The sequence below is a fragment of the Epinephelus lanceolatus genome, chromosome 8, assembly GCF_041903045.1.
Source record: "Epinephelus lanceolatus isolate andai-2023 chromosome 8, ASM4190304v1, whole genome shotgun sequence".
Lineage (NCBI taxonomy): Eukaryota > Metazoa > Chordata > Actinopteri > Perciformes > Serranidae > Epinephelus > Epinephelus lanceolatus.
The window spans coordinates 105338-127767 of NC_135741.1; the positions used below are offsets into that span (position 1 = coordinate 105338).

Below are 22430 nucleotides of genomic sequence, written 5' to 3' on the forward strand. Positions count from 1 at the left end.
CATCAGCTGACTGAAAGGTTTCAGACGCCACTGATATTCTGATGTTTTGGTGGCAACTCCTTTAAACACATCACGCTGGACGTCACCACAGAAGGTACGGGCTGCAGCTTCTGCGGCAGCTTGACGACATTAAATCAAAAAACACTTCCAGTGAACCAAACAGGTTTTTCTCTAGATGTGGGTGGCGTTACGACAGAACACTAGGGTTGTTTCCAAATTGCTGGGGGTGGGGTAATTTTGGGCAATACTTTAAACTCAGATCTCCCATCAATGAAGTCCTGATTGGTTCACTGTTCGTACATCACTAAGTGAATCTGTGGTGATTCAGATGCCTGGAATCCCGTCAGGTTAAAAACCTTTGCATAGTCATTCCGTTTCTTTTCGTTGGACGGCTAAATTTGAATATGACCCCACGTTGTGTCGATCATGCCAACGCTGAAACTTTCATCCGTCAAATCATTTTTTAACCATTGGGGAGGGGCTTATGGTTTCATTCTGGCTGAGGGGCGGGGCTTACATGTTTTATTTTGGATTTATTTTACTGCAGATCTTCAAACATGTTTTCTTTAAAAATTTCCAAAAGGACTCGTTTGTCAGCCGAAACTCTAAAAACAGAAATTATTGTTGGATTTTCAAATTTCCAACGGTCCTTGAACACATCATGTGATGAACGCGTCCATCATTAAAAAAAAAAAAACAAAACAGATCTGATGTTAAAACAGTCTACATCTTGTTTAAAATTTTTCCCAAAAAAACCCTCATTTATGGTGGAGGGCGGAGTCACACTGCTGCTCCGCCCCCTCCTCTGATAGATAAAGAAAAGTCCCTAACCGAAACCCTGTTTGTGCGACACACTGTTGTTCTGCTGTTTCTGATGTAACTTCCTGTTTCAGCTTCTTCTCCATGAAACAGGTGAACCCTTTGGATGTCTGTGGTTTTCAGATCGTACGTCATCACAGCAGGAAGTTGGGGGGAGGAGTCTGTGTGGCGTCCTGAAACAGGCTCCTGCTTTTACAGCAGCTGGTTGTGCAACAACAGCAACTTTTCTAACCTCGCTACAGATTAAACATCACTTCCTGTACAGACAGGAAGCTGCAGGGAAAACACTGTGTCCATAGAGGATATCACACACATGGAGACTCTGAAGGAGGACGAGAGGACAGAGAGACAGACAGATGGTCTACAAGTGTTCTGGAGGAGGAGCTTTGGACAGAGGACAAGTTAACACTGAGGATGATGATGATGATGATGATGAAGGGTCAAACAAAGGATTGACTCATGGATGAGGACATGGTGGACTGAAGGTTACAAAGGGACCTATGTCTCTAGCTGGAGATGGACAAGATGGCTGACGTCTCTTTAGCCTTGTCGAAGAAGATGGACGTCTCATTGGCTGCCTTCAGTTTGACCTGGGCGGAGCTTGGCAAGCCCTGAGTGGTGGTTGGCTGACACTCCTGACAGCAGCAGCAGCAACAGTCCATGAAGGCCTGTCCCAGAGCCTGAAGACACAGAGACACCTGGGTCAGGGACCAATTAGGACATCTCAGGGACCAATCAGAGGACATCTCAGTGACCAATCTGAGGGTCTCAGTGACCAGAGGACTTCTGTCTGAAAACGTCTCTGTGACCAATCAGAGGACATCTGAGGGATCAATCAGAGGATGTCTCAAGAACCAATCAGAGGATGTCTCAGGGACTAATCAGAGGACATCTGAGGAATCAATCAGAGGACATCTCAGGGATCAATCAGAAGACGTCTGAGGGACCAATCAGAGGACGTCTCAGGGACCAATCAGAGGATCTCAGGGAACAATCAGAGGACGTCTCAGGGACGAAACAGAGGATCTCTCTGTGAGGACGTCTCTGTGACCAATCAGAGAACATCTCTGTGACCAATCAGAGGACGTCTCAGTGACCAATCAGAGGACATCTGAGGGATGAATCAAAGGACGTCTCAGGGATCAATCAGAGGACATCTGAGGGATCAATCAGAGGACATCTGAGGGATCAATCAGAAGATGTCTGAGGGATCAATCAGAGGACGTCTCAGGGACCAATCAGAGGACGTCTCAAGGACCAATCAGCAGATGCCTCGGGACCAATCAGAGGACGTCTCAGGGACCAATCAGAGGACATCTCAGGGACCAATCAGAGGACATCTCAGTGACCAATCTGAGGGTCTCAGTGACCAGAGGACTTCTGTCTGAAAACGTCTCTGTGACCAATCAGAGGACATCTGAGGGATCAATCAGAGGATGTCTCAAGAACCAATCAGAGGATGTCTCAGGGACTAATCAGAGGACATCTGAGGAATCAATCAGAGGACATCTCAGGGATCAATCAGAAGACGTCTGAGGGACCAATCAGAGGACGTCTCAGGGACCAATCAGAGGATCTCAGGGAACAATCAGAGGACGTCTCAGGGACGAAACAGAGGATCTCTCTGTGAGGACGTCTCTGTGACCAATCAGAGGACATCTCTGTGACCAATCAGAGGACGTCTCAGTGACCAATCAGAGGACATCTGAGGGATGAATCAAAGGACGTCTCAGGGATCAATCAGAGGACATCTGAGGGATCAATCAGAGGACATCTGAGGGATCAATCAGAAGATGTCTGAGGGATCAATCAGAGGACGTCTCAGGGACCAATCAGAGGACGTCTCAAGGACCAATCAGCAGATGCCTCGGGACCAATCAGAGGACGTCTCAGGGACCAATCAGAGGACGTCTCAGTGACCAATCAGAGGACATCTGAGGGATGAATCAAAGGACGTCTCAGGGATCAATCAGAGGACATCTGAGGGATCAATCAGAGGACATCTGAGGGATCAATCAGAAGATGTCTGAGGGATCAATCAGAGGACGTCTCAGGGACCAATCAGAGGACGTCTCAAGGACCAATCAGCAGATGCCTCGGGACCAATCAGAGGACGTCTCAGGGACCAATCAGAGGACATCTCAGGGACCAATCAGAGGACATCTCAGTGACCAATCTGAGGGTCTCAGTGACCAGAGGACTTCTGTCTGAAAACGTCTCTGTGACCAATCAGAGGACATCTGAGGGATCAATCAGAGGATGTCTCAAGAACCAATCAGAGGATGTCTCAGGGACTAATCAGAGGACATCTGAGGAATCAATCAGAGGACATCTCAGGGATCAATCAGAAGACGTCTGAGGGACCAATCAGAGGACGTCTCAGGGACCAATCAGAGGATCTCAGGGAACAATCAGAGGACGTCTCAGGGACGAAACAGAGGATCTCTCTGTGAGGACGTCTCTGTGACCAATCAGAGGACATCTCTGTGACCAATCAGAGGACGTCTCAGTGACCAATCAGAGGACATCTGAGGGATGAATCAAAGGACGTCTCAGGGATCAATCAGAGGACATCTGAGGGATCAATCAGAGGACATCTGAGGGATCAATCAGAAGATGTCTGAGGGATCAATCAGAGGACGTCTCAGGGACCAATCAGAGGACGTCTCAAGGACCAATCAGCAGATGCCTCGGGACCAATCAGAGGACGTCTCAGGGACCAATCAGAGGACGTCTCAGGGACCAATCAGAGGACGTCTCAGGGATCAATCAGAGGACATCTGAGGGATCAATCAGAGGACATCTCAGGGATCAGTCAGAAGACGTCTGAGGGATCAATCAGAGGATCTCTGTGACCAATCAGAGGATGCCTCAGGGACCAATCAGAGAACATCTCTGTGAGAACGTCTCTGTGACCAGAGAACGTCTCTGTGACCAATCAGAGGATGTCTTTCTGACCAATCAGAGGATGTCTTTCTGACCAATCAGAGGACGTCTCTGTGACCAATCAGAGGACATCTCAGGGACCAATCAGAAGACATCTCAGGGAACAATCAGAGGATGTCTCAGGGACCAATCAGGGGACGTCTCAGTGACCAATCAGAGGTTGTCTGAGGGATCAATCAGAGGACATCTGAGGGATCAATCAGAAGACGTCTGAGGGACCAATCAGAGGATGCCTCGGGAACCAATCAGAGGACGTCTCAAGGACCAATCAGAAGACGTCTCAGGGATCAATCAGAGGACATCTGAGGGATCAATCAGAGGACATCTGAGGGATCAATCAGAAGACGTCTGAGGGACCAATCAGAGGACGTCTCAGGGAACAATCAGAGGATCTCAGGGAACAATCAGAGGATCTCAGTGACCAATCAGAGGATGCCTCAGGGACCAATTAGAGGACATCTCAGGGACCAATCAGAGGACGTCTCAGGGACCAATCAGAGGATGCCTCGGGAACCAATCAGAGGACGTCTCAAGGACCAATCAGAGGACATCTCAGGGATCAATCAGAAGACGTCTGAGGGACCAATCAGAGGATCTCTGTGACCAATCAGAGGATGCCTCAGGGACCAATCAGAGGACATCTCTGTGAGAACGTCTCTGTGACCAGAGGACGTCTCTGTGACCAATCAGAGGACGTCTCAAGGACCAATCAGAGGACACCTCGGGGACCAATCAGAGGATGTCTCAAGAACCAGTCAGAGGACGCCTCAGGGACCAATCAGACGACGTCTCAGAGACCAATCAGAGGATGTCTCAGGGACCAATCAGAGGTGTCTTCTCAGTGACCAATTAATGACCATGTGACCATCTCCTCCATTAACCACGTGACTTACCTTACACAGACACAGCAGCAGCACCGGCGTCACTGATGACTTAAAGAACAACAGGAAGTGATGCAGCAGAGTCAGCATGGCGGCCGTGTCCTCGGACACCGTAATGTGCATGTAGGCCAGCGTGATGTTGCAGATGTGTTCGGGAAGAGCGCAGACACCGTAAACCACCGCTAAGGCCAACAGCGTGCAGTTGAGCTGGCGCTCAACCGCCTGGTGCTGCTGGCGCTTCTGATTGGCGGAGCGGTCGTCTTGGTTACGTTGCTTCTGAGTGGAACTTGAGTCATTGTTGACGTTACGCGTGGCCATCTGGCAGAGGATGGTGAAGAGGATGGGGAGGCAGAAGTAGCAGCCGAAACACCACCACATACGACCCTGGGACAGAGTCCAGCAGTAATCTGATTACTTACAGTCATACTTTGTGGTACTTCAGTTGTTCATAATAATATGAGTCCTCGTATGACAGTTAGTATGATATCTTAAATTAGCACCTCTGCATATTTGGAAAATAATCACAGTCAGGCCTCGTCTTCGAATAAAGTTTTGTACGTAACGCCACGTGACGATGTGACAACTTATGTTACAACAACTCAAACGTATCGTGCCGATGCGACAGCGTACGTTACAACTACTCAAACATCACTTCATGACGACGTATGTTACAATGAATCAAATGTCATGTACCAATGTGACAACAGATGTTACAACTCAAACATCAGGTGACTGTGACGATTTACGTTACAACTCAAACGTCACGTGACAATTTGACAACGTACGTTACAACTTAAACATCTCGTTACGATGTGACGATTTACGTTACAATAACTCAAACATCACGTACCAATGTGACAACATACATTACAACAACTCAAATGTCACATGACAATGTGACGATTTACGTTACAATAGCTCTAACGTGATTTTCCCAAGTGACAACTTACGTTACAACAACTCAAATGTCATGTGACAACGTGATGACATCTGTTACAACTCAAACGTCATGTGACGACATACGTTACAACAACTCAAACATCGCATGACGATGTGACGACATACGTAACAACAACTCAAACGTCATGTGGTGATGTGATGACATACATTACAACAACTCAAACATCACATGATGATGTACATTACGACTCAAATGTCACGTGACGATGTGACGATGTACATTACAATAACCTAGAGTTCACTTGGTTTTGTATGATCACCAGTCTTGTGGGGTGAAGTCCTGTGTCAGTTTGATCCAACCTGCCTCGATAAAATGAAATCAAATATAAAATAACAGGTTTTTAAAAGTGACGTTAAAGACGAGTGTGTGTGTGTGTGTGTGTGTGTGTGTGTGTATGTCTAAGTGTGTCTCAATGTGTGTGAGTGTGTGTCTCAGTGTGTGTGTTGCATCCTCACCTGGTGGTACCTGAGCAGCAGAGAGTGGAGAGAGTCGGGCAGGTAGAGGGACAGAGGGGAGGAGGGGGTGATGGTGCAAGAGTCGACCAGCCGGCCGGTGGACGGGGACACGGCCTGGCTAAGCTGCCACAGGAAGATTTCGGGGCTGGACAACAGCAGGGCGGCGAGCCACACCAGCAGCAGCTTCAGCAGCACCGTGCGGCAGCGCTCCACCCGCCGGGCCTTCGGCTGGGACGAGGAGGTAGCGGCGTGGAAACGATCGATGCCCAGAGCGCAGAGTGTGAAGGAGGTGATGCCCAGAGACACAGCCTGCAGAAATGAGGAGGAGGAGAGCGATGATGAAGGTCAGAGATGTCAGAATGTTTTAATCAAACCTGATAATCTGATCTCACTAAAATTGTCAGGACTCAAAGACGTAGTTCAGTTTTTAAATATCCTCCTGTTACTCTGGTTCTTCTCTGTGAACCAACAGCAGTAGTAAAGAAGCCTGTCAGTGAACAGTCTGAGTTAGCTTCACTTACATGGTGCGTTCACTGACGGTAGCGTTAGCATCAGGTGTGTTAGCTCATTTTGTCTTTTTTCCATTGTGACTTCACTTTACATATCTGTTCCTATAATGTGTCTGAGATGAAGAGATACAGTCTGCGTTACCACAGAGTTTCAAATGCCACCGTCTTAACTTGCCATCCGACATGTTACATCCTCCTGATGTTTTTACATGTCACTGAACTTAATATAAATTAGCCTGTAACTCTGTGAGAGTGGTGTTCATGGTGAAGGAAGGTTCGCTGGATGTTCCAACAGTCTCTCTTGTTTTAGAAAAAAATCATCTTTAGAAACCAAAAACTGATCTCAATTAATTTAACCTGGATGTTTTTTGATCATCATGTTAACTTCGCAGCATTCAGAGTTTTAATAACTTACAGAAACATTGTGTACAACAATCAATCAATCAATCAATCAATTTTATTTATAAAGCCCAATATCACAAATCACAATTTGCCTCACAGGGCTTTACAGCATACGACATCCCTCTGTCCTTATGACCCTCACAGCTGATCAGGAAAAACTCCCCAAACAAAAAACCTTTAATGGGGAAAAAATGGTAGAAACCTCAGGAAGAGCAACTGAGGAGGGATCCCTCTTCCAGGACGGACAGACGTGCAATAGATGTCGTACAGAACTGAAAACGATCAGATAAATAAGATTTAAACCAGCTTAGTGCAGAACATTTTAGGCCAATTAAGTGATCCAGTCTCTGTAGCAGAATTTGATGGTCAATAGTGTCAAACGCTGCACTAAGATCTAATAAAACAAGTACAGAGACAAGTCCTTTGTCTGAAGCAATCAGAAGGTCATTTGTAATTTTAACTAGTGCTGTCTCAGTGCTATGATGCACTCTAAATCCTGACTGAAATTCCTCAAATAAATTATTATCATGGAGAAAATCACACAGCTGGTCTGCGACTACTTTCTCAAGGATCTTTGACATAAAGGGAAGATTAGATATTGGTCTATAGTTGGCTAACACCTCTGGATCCAGGGTGGCCTTTTTTAGTAGAGGTTTAATTACGGCTACCTTAAAAGACTGTGGTACATAGCCTGTTAATAGGGATATATTGATCATATCTAATATATGAGTGTTAACTAAAGGTAAGACCTCCTTAAGTAGCCTAGTTGGGATGGGGTCTAAGAGACACGTTGATGATTTAGATGAAGAAATCACTGCTGTCAATTCTTGAAAAGAAATTGGTGAGAAGCAATCTAAATATATATTAGGTCTTACAGCCGTGTTTGAGGTTAAATAGGTAGGCCTACTATCTGAGGACAGGAGGTCATGAATTTTGCCTCTAATAGTTAGAATTTTGTCATTAAAAAAGCTCATAAAATCATTACTGCTAAGGGCTAAAGGAATACAAGGCTCAATAGAGCTTTGACTCTCAGTCAGCCTGGCTACAGTGCTGAAAAGAAACCTGGGGTTGTTCTTGTTTTCCTCTATTAATGCTGAGTAATAGTTTGCTCTGGCATTGCGGAGGCCCCTCTTATACGTTTTGAGACTGTCTCCCCAGATTAAACGAGATTCTTCCAGTTTGGTTAATCGCCAATTCCTTTCAAATTTTCGCAATATTTGTTTTAACTTATGGGTTTGAGAGTTATACTAAGGAGCAAACTTTCTTTGCTTTGTTAACTTCTTTTTAAGAGGAGCTACAGAGTCGAGCGTTGTTCGCAGCGAGCCTACGGCGCTATCAACAAGATGATCAATTCGGGAGAGGTTAAAGTCGGCATGGGAAACGTCTGTTACTGTAGGACTTGGTATTGAATTTAATGACGGAGTAATCATTTCCTTAAATTTTGCGACAGCACTATCTGATAAACATCTAGTATAGTAACTGTTGCTGAGTGGCGTGTAATCGAGTAAAAAGAAATCAAAAGTAATCAGATAATGATCCGATACTGAGGGGTTCTGTGGAAAGACGTCAGAACTAGATCGAGGGTATGGTTAAAACAGTGAGTGGGTTCATGTACACCCTGACTGGAGCCAATGGAGTCTAATAATGAGATAAACGCGGTAGCCAGGGAGTCATTATCAACGTCGACATGAATGTTAAAATTGCCTACAATAATAACTTTAGCTGATTTAAGAACTAAACTGGATAAAAACTCTGAGAATTCAGAAACAAATTCAGAATACGGGCCAGGAGCACGGTACACTATAACAAATAAAAGTGGCTGCAAGGTTTTCCAGGTCGGATGTAAAAGACTAAGAACGAGGCTTTCAAATGAATTATAATCTAGTTTAGGTTTAGGGCTGATTAACAGACTAGAGTTAAAAATGGCTGCAACTCCCCCTCCTCGGCCGCTGCCTCGAGGAATGTGGGTATTATTATGACTGGGAGGAGTGGACTCATTAAGACTAACATATTCATCTTGACACAGCCAGGTTTCAGTGAGACTGAGTAAATCAATATGATTATCTGATATTAGTTCGTTTACTAACACTGCTTTAGACGATAGAGACCTGATATTTAACAGTCCGCATTTAATTCTCCTGTTTTGTCTTTCTGTCACAGAAGAGGTTTTAATTTTTATGAGGTTGTTATGCACAACTCCTCTTTTAATTTTAGATTTAAATAATTTAGGTGGTCGGGGGACAGACACCGTTTGTATAAAGCTATGAAAACTATGGCTGGGTAACTGAACTAGAAGCTCGGAGAGGTGTATAGTCCTGAACTCAACTCTGGGTTGTCAGGGATTTAAATTACTAGGCAAGGCAAGGCAATTTTATTTATATAGCACCATTCATAAACAAGGCAATTCAATGTGCTTTACAGGAGAAATACGTTAAGATAAAACATTAAAGGAACAATAGATCATTAAAAACAAAAGCTAAAAGCAAGAAAAACAGTGCAGAAAATGCATTTAAAAAGCAAACATAAAGCAAAAGCAACAGCAGACAAATATAAAAACAATAGCTACAGATTATCCTAACAATAAGTTACATATCTAGTTCACTGGTAAGCTGCAGTAAATAGTAATGTTTTAAGCCCTGATTTAAATGAGTTGACAGTTTCAGCCGACCTCAGATATTCTGGAAGTTTGTTCCACAGGCGGGGAGCATAGAAACTAAAGGCTGCTTCATCTTGTTTGGTTTTGATCCTGGGAACACTGAGTAAACCTGTTCCAGATGATCTGAGGGGTCTGAATGCTTCATAACGTACAAGTATATCAGAGATGTCTTTAGGCCCGAGACCATTTAGTGCTTTATAGACAAGTAACAAGATTTTAAAGTCTATCCTTTGACACACAGGAAGCCAGTGCAGTGATTTAAGCACTGGTGTAATGTGCTCCACTCTCTTGGTGTTGGTGAGGACTCTGGCAGCAGCGTTCTGGACGAGCTGTAGTTGTCTGATTGATTTTTTACTCAGGCCTGTAAAGACACCAATACTAATAAAATTTGCCAGGCTCCTAGAAATGAGAGCAGCTCCATCCAAAGTGGGATGAATGCCGTCTCTCCTAGTAAGACCAGGTTTTCCCCAGAAAGTTTGCCAATGATTAACGAAACCCACATTGTTTGCTGGACACCACCTGGACAGCCAGTGATTAAATGATGACATGCGGCTAAACATGTCATCAGTGATCAGTGGGAGGAGTTCAGAGAAACCTACGGAGTCCGACATAGTTTTTGCATATTCACACACCAAGACAATATTAATTTTAGTGACCTCCGATTGGCGTAACCAAGTGTCATTGCCGCCGATGTGAATAAGAATCTTACTGAATCTACGTTTAGCTTTAGCCAGCAGTTTTAAATCTGACTCAGTGCCGCCCGCTCTGGCCCCAGGGATACATTTGACTATGGCCCCTGGTGTTGCTAACTTCACGTTTCTCAGAATAGAGCTGCCAATAACCAGAGTTTTATCCTCACTGTGTCGCCGAGTGTGGAAAAGTGGTTGGAAACATGAACAGGCTGGTGGTGAACCATGGGCTTCGGCTTGGAGCTACACTTCTCCCGGACAGTTACCCAGTCTCCTGGCTGCACGGGGGTTCCCAGAGGTCCACTCGAAGAGGCTATGCTATGTGGCTCCGTACCAGCTACAGGGGGCTGGCTAACTACCGCAGCTACTGAATGGTTTTCCATGGTGCGGAGCCGCGCTTCTAATTCACTAAGCCTCGCCTCCAACGCAGCAAATAAGCTACACTTATTACAATTACCACTGTCGCTAAAGGAGGCAGAGGCATAACTAAACATCTGGCACACCGAGCAAGAAAGAGCAGAGGGAGAAGCCATCGCTAACTGTTAAGCTAATGTAGCTACCAAGGCTAGTAACGTGCAAACAACAGCTAAGAGATTAGCAAGAAAGTTGTAAAAGGAGGAGAGCTATAAGCGCTTAAACAGAACTAATGTGGGTTAAGACTTGGAGTAGATGTTAAGAAACTGAGGTGAGAAAAGCAGAAAGCAGGCTAGTAGAATTCACTAAAGCAGCACAGAGACGCTGTCACAGAAAACACCGGAAATGTCACAACACGCTTATCGCAATACGTCAGCAAAAATGATGCACTTCACCTTCTCCCCGCTCTCTGTCCTTTATCTCCGTCTCCACAGTGCTGCTTGTTCTCAACACAAATTTATGTTTCCTCGGATGACCCTACTCTCCCTTACTCAGCCTCTGATTGGCTTACACTGACATTCTTACCCTAACCCTGACTAATCCCATTCCTCATGTCTAAACCTAACCAACCCACCCAACAAAGGCAACAAGCAGCAGCCAATCAGAGGGGGAGGAGGGTAGGTCATGTCTTCACTGTCCTGAGAAGCTTAACATAGCGTCCTCAGCCTGTGTAGCGCAGGTCCAGATATTTAATATCAGGGGAGCGTCTGGGACGCGTCGCTGAGCCTCTCGGTTTGTAGCTTTGAACAGTTCACAAATACCGCCGCAGTTCATGCTGATTTGTCTCTGATGTTTTTTTATCAACGAGCTCCTAAAACTGTCGGTGAGCAGAAAATCAAGGCTGAAATCGTGTAGTATGAACGAGGTAAAAGTGGCTGCAGTAGCATCATAGAGGCAGAACAGCGAGGTCTTTACATCTTTTACACAGCACAAAGACACATCTGATTCTCTGGTAGTGATTCATATATGTCGCAGACAACGAGTTCCCCCCTCAGTGTTTGTTTGAGTCTGTTCAGAGATCTTCCTGCCTGGTCTCGGGTCAGTTTTAAATGATGTGTCTCTGTTGCTTTATTTTATATTTGTTTTAAAGTCAACCAACAGACCCAAACCAACAATGTGTTAGCGTGTCTCTCAATACTGTCTGACTTCCTATCAGTGGCTCTGATCTCCAAACCCAGTGGTTCCTGCTGAAGACACAGATCTTTAAAATATATAGTTTGATTCATATAAAAAAGGCTCAGTGAATTCCTAAAATGCTGATGAATAAAGTAATAGACCCCAGGTGACGTTCTTAATCCTTTTGTTTTAATCCAACTACTGACCTGACAGAACAGTTTTATTAGATTAAAACCAGCACTGCTCACAGTAAACTGCACCATGGACACTTTAGGGACACTATGGACAATTTAGGGACACCATGGACACTTTAGGGACACCACTATGAGCATTGCTGTCCCCCATGTTGTTGTTTATTTGCACATTCAATATTCACTTTGCACTAAATATGTTCACTTTAATCCATTGCTCACTTTATATCCACTGCTCATTATTATTATTATTATTATTAATATTATTATTATTATTGTTATTATTATCATTATTTATTGCTGTTTCCTGGATTTTTTGTACTTTTTTCTGCATGCCTAGTTTTTTAAGTTTTTAAATATTGAAATCTTTAATTTGACTCTTTACCCTTGACTGCTGTAACACTGGAATTTCTCAATTGTGGGATCAATAACGGTGCATCTTATCTTATCTTATCTTATCTAAATAGCAACTGAGGAGGGATCCCTCTTCCAGGACGGACAGATGTGCAATAGATGTCGTACAGAACAGATCAACATGATAAAGTAACAGTAATCTGTATGACACAATGAGACAGAAAGAGAGAGAGACAGAGAGAGAGACAGAGACAGACAGAGAGAGACAGATGCAGGACAGACGGTAATGACAGTAGCTTACAACAACATTAATGAAAGTAATAATATTATAATTATAATTCTGGCTACTGTGGTACAATATGTTGAAAGTATGTATTAATATCTCATAGTATACATATGTGACAATAATCATATGTGTATAATAACAGTAGAAGTATGACTAATGATAACAGCAGCAGCAGGAGGCATCTGGCAGGACCACGGCTTTTGTTACCTCAAGGCTGGATTACTGTAACTCTCTATTATCAGGTAGCTCTAGTAAGTCCTTAAAAACTCTCCAGCTAATTCAGAATGCAGCAGCTCGTGTACTAATAGGAACTAAGAAAAGAGATTATATTTCTCCTGTTTTAGCTTCTCTGCACTGGCTCCCTGTAAAATCCAGAATTGAATTTAAAATCCTACTGTTAACTTATAAAGCTCTAAATGGTCAAGCTCCGTCATATCTTAGAGAGCTCATAGTGCCATATTATCCCACCAGAACACTGCGCTCTGAGAACGCAGGGTTACTCGTGGTCCCTAAAGTCTCCAAAAGTAGATCAGGAGCCAGAGCCTTCAGCTATCAGGCTCCTCTCCTGTGGAATCATCTTCCTGTTACGGTCTGGGAGGCAGACACCGTCTCCACATTTAAGACTAGACTTAAGACTTTCCTCTTTGATAAAGCTTATAGTTAGGGCTGGCTCAGGCTTGCCCTGTACCAGCCCCTAGTTAGGCTGACTTAGGCCTAGTCTGCCGGAGGACCCCCCTATAATACACCGGGCACCTTCTCTCCTTCTCTCTCTCTCTCTCCCTTGCTAACACTCATGTCCTGTTACTGCATCTTGCTAACTCGGCTGTACTGCATGTCACTAACTCGGCCATTCTGGATGTCACTAACTCGGCTTCTTCTCCGGAGCCTTTGTGCTCCACTGTCTCTCAGATTAACTCATATCACAGCGGTGCCTGAACAGCGTGACGTGTGTGGTTGTGCTGCTGCCGTGGTCCTGCCAGATGCCTCCTGCTGCTGCTGTTATCATTAGTCATACTTCTACTGTTATTATACACATATGATTATTGTCACATATGTATACTATCAGATATTAATATATATATTCAACATATTGTACCACATTAGCCAGAACTATAATTATAATATTATTACTTTTATTAATGTTGTTGTAAGCTACTGTCATTACCTGCATCTCTCTCTCTCTCTCTGTCTCTCTCTCTCTCTGTCTCATTGTGTCATATGGATTACTGTTAATTTATCATGCTGATCTGTTCTGTACGACATCTATTGCACGTCTGTCCGTCCTGGAAGAGGGATCCCTCCTCAGTTGCTCTTCCTGAGCTTTCTACTGGTTTTTTTTCCCCTGTTAAAGGGTTTTTTGGGGAGTTTTTCCTGATCAGCTGTGAGGGTCCTAAGGACAGAGGGATGTCGTACAGTATGTCTTCATCTGCGTCTTCATCTACATCATCTACGTCTTGATCTAGATCATCTACATCTTCATCTATGTCTTCATCTACATCATCTACGTCTTCATCTAGATCATCTACGTCGTCATCTACATCTTCGTCTACGTCTTCATCTAGATCATCTACGTCTTCATCTACATCTTCATCTACGTCATCATCTACATCTTCACCTACGTCTTCATCTACATTATCAACATCAATCAATCAATCAATTTTATTTATAAAGCCCAGTATCACAAATCACAATTTGCCTCACAGGGCTTTACAGCATACGACATCCCTCTGTCCTTAGGACCCTCACAGCTGATCAGGAAAAACTCCCCAAAAAAACCTTTAATGGGGAAAAAATGGTAGAAAGCTCAGGAAGAGCAACTGAGGAGGGATCCCTCTTCCAGGACGGACAGATGTGCAATAGATGTCGTACAGAACAGATCAGCATGATAAATTAACAGTAATCCGTATGACACAATGAGACAGAGAGAGAGAGAGAGAGAGAGAGAGAGACAGAGAGAGAGAGAGAGAGAGAGATGCAGGTAATGACAGTAGCTTACAACAACATTATTGAAAGTAATAATATTATAGTTATAGTTCTGGCTACTGTGGTACAATATGTTGAAAGTATGTATTAATATCTGGCAGTATACATGTGTGACAATAGTCATATGTGTATAATAACAGTAGAAGTATGACTAATGACTAATGATGGCAGCAGCAGCAGGAGGCATCTGGCAGGACCACGGCAGCAGCACAACCACACACGTCACACTGTCCAGGCACCGCTGCGATATGAGTTAATCTGAGAGACAGTGGAGCACAAAGGCTTCTTCATCTTCATCTATGTTGCCATCTACATCTTCATCTACGTCTTCATCTACATCACCTACATCTTCATCTATGTCTTTATCTACATCTTCATCTACATCATCTACGTCTTCATCTACGTCTTCATCTACATCATCTACGTCTTCATCTACATCTTCACCTGTCTTCATCTACGTCTTCATCTACATCATCTACATCTTCATCTTAGACTTTATCTATGTCTTCATCTACGTCTTTATCTAGCCTACGTCTTCATCTACATCTTCATCTTAGACTTTATCTATGTCTTCATCTACGTCTTCATCTACATCTTCAACTACGTCTTCATCTACGTTTTTATCTAGCCTATATCTTCATCTTAGACTTTACATCTTCATCTATGTCTTCATCTTAGACTTCATGTACGTCTTCATCTACATCTTTATCTAGCCTACGTCTTCATCTACATCTTCATCTTTGACTTTATCTGCGTCTTCATCTACATCATCTACATCTTCATCTATGTCTTCATCTACATCTTCACCTACGTCTTCATCTACATCACCTACATCTTCATCTACGTCTTTATCTACATCTTCATCTACATCATCTACATCTTCACCTATGTCTTCATCTACGTCTTCACCTATATCTTCATTGTAGACTTTATCTACGGCTTTATCTAGCCTACGTCTTCATCTACATCATCTACATCTTCATCTACATCTTCATCTACGCCTTCATCCACAGGAGCACTTATAAAGAAAGTCTCTGACATTTTGGGAAATACATGAATATTGCTTTGCCACTGTCTCCAGAGTCTGATCAGTTTGATGTTTGCATGCCCATTACAGAGACAAGTCCAAGACATGTTAGCCTAGCTTAGCACAAAGATTGCAGGTGGAAACAAAGAGAACAAAATCTAAATCTGAAAAACTGATCAATCACGTCTGTTCAGCTGAGCAGAGCTGTAATATGGCCGCCACAGACGGAGGGTCACAAATCATACAAAAAAAGTTTCACAAATTTGTTCCCGTCAAACATTGAAAGCAACAGCAGGATGTTCCAGCAGAGATAGCAACAGGTTACCATGACAACCGACTCACAGCTTCAGTCTGTGTGACGGCTGTTTGATGAAATCTGATCCAGCACAAAGTCAGAACTAAAACGACAAACAGAGGAGTCCTCTGACCACTGAACCAGACGGAGCAGTGACCTGACAGAGCAGTGATCTGACACAGCATTTGCCTGATGGACCAGTGATCTGACACAGCAGTTACCTGATGGAGCAGTGAACTGATGGAGCAGTGAACTGATGGAGCAGTGACCTGACAGAGCAGTGAACTGATGGAGCAGTGACCTGACAGAGCAGTGAACTGATGGAGCACTGAACAAAGGAGCAGTGCCCTTATGGAGCAGTGAATGGATGGAGCAGTGAACTGATGGAGCACTGAACTGAGGGGCAGTGACCTGATGGAGCAGTGAACTGATGGAGCACTGAACTGAGGAGCAGTGAACTGATGGAGCAGTAAACTGATGGAGCAGTGACCTGATGGAGCAGTGAACTGAGGAGCAGTGACCTGATGGAGCAGTGAACTGATGGAGCAGTGAACTGAGGAGCAGTGACCTGATGGAGCAGTGAACTGATGGAGCAGTGAACTGAGGAGCAGTGACCTGATGGAGCAGTGAACTGATGGAGCAGTGACCTGATGGAGCAGTGAACTGAGGAGCAGTGAACTGAGGAGCAGTAACCTGATGGAGCGGTGACCTGATGGAGCAGTGACCTAATGGAGCAGTGAACTGATGGAGCAGTGATCTGACAGAGCAGTGACCTAATGGAGCACTGAACAGAGGAGCAGTGACCTGATGGAGCAGTAAACTGATGGAGCAGTGACCTGACAGAGCAGTGACCTAATAGCACAGTGACCTGAGGAGCAGTGAACTGATGGAGCAGTGACCTGATGGAGCAGTGAACTGATGGAGCAGTGAACTGATGAAGCAGTGACCTGATGGAGCAGTGACCTGATGGAGCAATGACCTGAGGAGCAGTGACCTGATGGAGCAGTGAACTGAGGAACAGTGACCCGATGGAGCACTACACTGAGGAGCAGTGAACTGATGGAGCAGTGACCTGACAGAGCAGTGACCTAATAGCACAGTGATCTGAGGAGCAGTGACCTGATGGAGCAGTGACCTGATGGAGCAGTAACCTGATGGAGCAATGAACTGAGGAGCAGTGACCTGATGGAGCAGTGACCTGATGGAGCAGTAACCTGATGGAGCAATGAACTGAGGAGCAGTGACCTGATGGAGCAGTGAACTGAGGAACAGTGACCCGATGGAGCACTGCACTGAGGAGCAGTGAACTGATGGAGCAGTGAACTGATGGAGCAGTGACCTGAGGAGCAGTGAACTGATGGAGCAGTGACCTGATGGAGCAGTGACCTGATGGAGCAGTGACCTGATGGAGCAGTGACCTGACAGAGCAGTGACCTGAGGAGCAGTGACCTGATGGAGCAGTGAACTGATGGAGCAGTGACCTGATGGAGCAGTGACCTGACAGAACAGTGACCTAATAGCACAGTGACCTGAGGAGCGGTGACCTGATGGAGCAGTGACCTGATGGAGCAGTGACATGACAGAGCAGTGCCCTAATAGCACAGTGAATTGATGGAGCAGTGACCTGATGGAGCAGTGAACTGAGAAGCAGTGACCTGATGGAGCAGTGAACTGAGGAGCAGTGAAATGATGAAGCAGTGACCTGGTGGAGTAGTGAACTCATGCAGCAGTGAACATGTCAGAGCACCTGGAGGAAACCCACACTGACACAGGGAGAACATGTCAGAGCACCTGGAGGAAACCCACACTGACACAGGGAGAAAATGTCGGAGGACCTGGAGGAAACCCACGCTGACACGGGGAGAGCATGTCAGAGCACCTGGAGGAAACCCACGCTGACACAGGGAGAACATGTCAGAGCACCTGGGGGAAACCCACGCTGACACGGGGAGAACATGTCAGAGCACCTGGAGGAAACCCACGCTGACACAGGGAGAACATGTTGGAGCATCTGGAGGAAACCCATGCTTACATGGGGAGAACATGTCAGAGCACCTGGAGAAACCCACGCTGACACGGGGAGAACTTGTCGGAGCACCTGGAGGAAACCCACGCTTACACGGGGAGAACATGTCGGAGCACCTGGAGGAAACTCACACTGACACAATACTAATGAGTACTGATGTGTCCGCGATAAGGATGACGTCATCAGTGCAGGACATGGTGGTTGTTTTAGTGAAAGCCTTCTGACTCTCTCTGACTCACACTTCCTTTTCCTCCTAACACACTTCGTCCTCACACACTTCCTCTTCCTCCTCACACACTCCCTCCTCCTCCTCACACACTTCCTCTTCGTCCTCACACACTTCCTCTTCCTCCTGACACAATTCCTCTTCCTCCTCACTCACTTCCTCTTCCTCTTCACAGACTTCCTCTTCCTCCTAACACACTCCCTCCTCCTCCTCACACACTTCCTCTTCATCCTCACACACTTCCTCCCTCTTCCTTCTCACACACTTCCTCTTCCTCCTCACACACTTCCTCTTCGTCCTCACACACTTCCTCTTCCTCCTCACACAATTCCTCTTCCTCCTCACTCACTTCCTCTTCCTCTTCACACACTTCCTCTTCCTCCTAACACACTTCCTCCTCCTCACACACTTCCTCTTCCTCCTAACACACTTCCTCCTCCTCACACACTTCCTCTTCGTCCTCACACATTTCCTCCCTCTTCCCCCTCACACACTTCCTCTTCCTTCTCACACACTTCCGCTTCCTCCTCACACACTTCCTGTACAGCTGAGTTTAGTTTATTAGCACACAGGAAGTTGAAAATAAAAGTATGGCACAACAAACACAATATGTTAATCAGAATCCCCAAAGGTCTTATCCCACTTGCACATAAGCCCCACCCACCTCCATATAAGGCACCATGCGGCAGGTGATGTCACCCAGGATCCTCCTATGGGAGAGCTGGTTTAGGACCACCACAGGAAGGCAGAGCACCAGGACCAGGAAGTCCCAGAATGCCATGCTGGCCAGCAGGTAGTTCCAGGCTGACCTCATGTAGTAGTTGTTCCAGACTATACACATTACCGCCATATTTCCCACCACGCCCACCGCCAGCACCAGGCCGGCCAGGAAGAGGACCGCGTATGCTGCGTACGAGCTGTCTGCCAGCGGGTAGAAGGGGTTGAAGAGTCCCGGGGCATCGTGGTCAGAGCTGGAGGCATTTCCATGGAGATTGGTGTTATCATCATGATTACCAGTCTCTCCCGCTCCTACTTTTGTCCCGTTGTCAAACTCAGTGGCCTGTGGCGCCGTCACCGAGTCATTCTCGAAGGATTGGCTGAAAGTGGACTGTTGCTCCTCCTCATCAGCGCCGCGGGCCTGGCGATGGTGCTGGTCCACGTCTAGATCCAGCAGCTCGGGGAGGGGGAGGCTGTGGTTGGGGGCGTCCACGGTCCTGAGCTGCTGCTTGGTGATCCAAAGAGGTTCCAGTTTGACGAGGGAGGAGGGTTGGTCAAGGGCGTCGCTCTGACTGTCATGTTGTCCAACGCTCTTTGCGTCCATGAACAGCAGCGGCAGGCAGAGACATACCCACAGACCAACAGACAAGGCCATGACGCAGGTTTTAACTGTGACAGACAGTTTTAGGATCGGTGTTTGAGCTTTACAAGACGTGATGACAGAATGAAGGTGCAAAATTCTTTCAGAGCTTCAATTAAGTTTCAGAAAATCGTTCCAAAAAAAATCCAAGAACTCAGAACCAGGAGACGAACCCGCAACCTCTCAGATGATGAAAGGTCTGGTTCAGAGTGAGTCTGAGGAAAATCACCAGAGGACAGTGACGTGTTTGGCAAAGTCGCCAATCCAGAAAACAGTTAAATTACACCAGAGTGTCAGCTGTTAGATGTCAAACAGAAAGTTTCTAATTGATGAAAAAAAAACGCTGATGTTTGCTGAGACGTCCTTGAGATCTTAAATAAGATTGTAGTCCAGACAAGATGAAGATATCCTCTGAGGTTCTTCTCTTCTCTTCTCTTCTCTTCTCTTCTCTTCAGGCGTTGTCTCTATAGACTCCAAACTTTCCCACTTTAAAACTGGACTCCGTGTTTCCTGTCCATTAGTCCACACAGGTGTCGGAGCTCCAGGAGAAGGAGGGGGAGCAGGCTGAGGTCTGAGTCCGTGTCAGGGCTGGTGTGTCTGAGCTGCAGGCTGCAGAGAGACTGGGCGTCCTGGAGCTGTGAGGGTCTCTGGGAACCAGCAGCCCTCTGCAACACGGCTGGATGGAGCCTTTGTCAGGATACACACACACTGAAATACACACAGTCACACACAGTGACAGGCAAACACAAACACATGCATACAAACAACATTGGCACACACATACGCACACACACAAATACACACATTTGTCTGCACAATCATGCACACATACTTTCTTTTTCTCTTTTTCCCTCTCTCACACACACAAACACACACACACACTCTCTCTCTCTCTCTCTCTCTCTCTCTCACTCTCTCTCTCAGTCATGCTGCCCTCTAGTGGTGTGATGGTGGTTTTACTGGGAACCATGTCCAGCATCTCTACGGCCTGTCTCCTGTAATTAACCCTTTAATGTCTTTACATTTTTTATGTCCTCAAGATTGATGAACATTTTAGACATCCCTTCATATTGTAAAACAGAAAGTAAAAATCCAAATGACAAACATATGTTGGTATAACATTGCTACTACGTAAGTGTGCCAACATGTGTCAGTGCGTCATCATGACGACTAGAAGAAGATAGCAAAGTGTTTTCAGGGAGCTGTTTCCTCACTTGGTCATGTCATTAAGAAATGGCAGTTAACAGGAACTGTGGAGGTCAAGCTGAAAACTTTGTGAGAGAGCTGCTCGTAGGATTGTTAGAAAGGAAGAGTGGTGGTGCACTGTTCTACTGTGCAGACACGCCTGGACAGGTATGACCTTCACGGAAGAGTCATCAGAAGAAAACCTTTCCTGTGTCCTCACCACTGAATTCAGACTCTTGTTTCATCACTGTTGCCAGTATCTCACTATCACTATCCTCATTCAGATTTTAAGAAGCTACAAATTATATTCAGCCACAAAATAAGTCTGAAAAGCTGCAAATCAGAACGGAAGCACAGAGAGTTATTGACTAGACATGATACGCCGTCTCATCGTGGTCACTTCCTGTCAACGTTACAGATCAGAAGCACAGAGAGTCGTTGACTACAGATGATACACCGTCTCATGGTGGTCGCTTCCTGTCAACGTTACAGATCAGAAGCACAGAGAGTTGTTGACTAGACATGATACGCCGTCTCATGGTGGTCACTTCCTGTCAACGTTACAGATCAGAAGCACAGAGAGTCGTTGACTACAGATGATACACCGTCTCATGGCGGTCACTTCCTGTCAACGTTACAGATCAGAAGCACAGAGAGTTGTTGACTAGACATGATACACCGTCTCATGGCGGTCACTTCCTGTCAACGTTACAGATCAGAAGCACAGAGAGTCGTTGACTACAGATGATACGCCGTCTCATGGCGGTCACTTCCTGTCAACGTTACAGATCAGAAGCACAGAGAGTTGTTGACTAGACATGATACACCGTCTCATGGTGGTCGCTTCCTGTCAACGTTACAGATCAGAAGCACAGAGAGTTGTTGACTAGAGATGATGCGCCGTCTCATGGTGGTCACTTCCTGTCAACGTCACAGATCAGAAGCACAGAGAGTCGTTGACTAGAGATGATACACCGTCTCATGGCGGTCACTTCCTGTCAACATTACAGATCAGAAGCACAGAGACTGGTTGACTAGAGATGATACACCGTCTCATGGCGGTCACTTCCTGTCGACGTTACAGATCAGAAGCACAGAGAGTTGTTGACTAGAGATGATACGCCGTCTCATGGCGGTCACTTCCTGTCAACGTTACAGATCAGAAGCACAGAGAGTCGTTGACTACAGATGATACACCGTCTCATGGTGGTCGCTTCCTGTCAACGTTACAGATCAGAAGCACAGAGAGTTGTTGACTAGAGATGATGCGCCGTCTCATGGTGGTCACTTCCTGTCAACGTCACAGATCAGAAGCACAGAGAGTCGTTGACTAGAGATGATACACCGTCTCATGGCGGTCACTTCCTGTCAACATTACAGATCAGAAGCACAGAGACTGGTTGACTAGAGATGATACACCGTCTCATGGCGGTCACTTCCTGTCGACGTTACAGATCAGAAGCACAGAGAGTTGTTGACTAGAGATGATATGCCGTCTCATGGCGGTCACTTCCTGTCGACGTTACAGATCAGAAGCACAGAGAGTCGTTGACTAGAGATGATATGCCATCTCATGGTGGTCACTTCCTGTCAACGTTACAGATCAGAAGCACAGAGAGTTGTTGACTAGAGATGATGCACCGTCTCATGGC

At 45.5% G+C, this 22430-nt stretch overlaps 1 protein-coding gene across 1 annotated transcript; it reads right to left on the reverse strand.

Moving 5' to 3' along the window:
• Positions 1–225: 225 nt before the first annotated feature.
• On the reverse strand, positions 226–20260 carry LOC117257844 (G-protein coupled receptor 37-like 1). Its single transcript, XM_033628190.2, has 4 exons — positions 18901–20260; positions 6063–6371; positions 4659–5030; positions 226–1499 (listed from the first exon to the last, which is right to left on the reverse strand). The coding sequence occupies exons 1-4, from the start codon at positions 19606–19608 to the stop codon at positions 1326–1328; spliced, it is 1563 nt and encodes a 520-aa protein (XP_033484081.2). The 5' UTR covers positions 19609–20260; the 3' UTR covers positions 226–1325.
• Between the last annotated feature and the right edge of the window lie 2170 nt (positions 20261–22430).

What these genes read in the sequence shown, in the direction of transcription:
- LOC117257844 (XM_033628190.2), bottom strand. Translation starts at nt 19,608, where the DNA reads ATGGCCTTGTCTGTTGGTCTGTGGGTATGTCTCTGCCTGCCGCTGCTG. An exon ending in GCATGGTGCCTTATATGGAG is followed by an intron (nt 6,372 to 18,900) that starts GTGGGTGGGGCT and finishes TCATTTCTGCAG; the next exon opens with GCTGTGTCTCTGGGCATCAC. An exon ending in TGCTGCTCAGGTACCACCAG is followed by an intron (nt 5,031 to 6,062) that starts GTGAGGATGCAA and finishes ACTCTGTCCCAG; the next exon opens with GGTCGTATGTGGTGGTGTTT.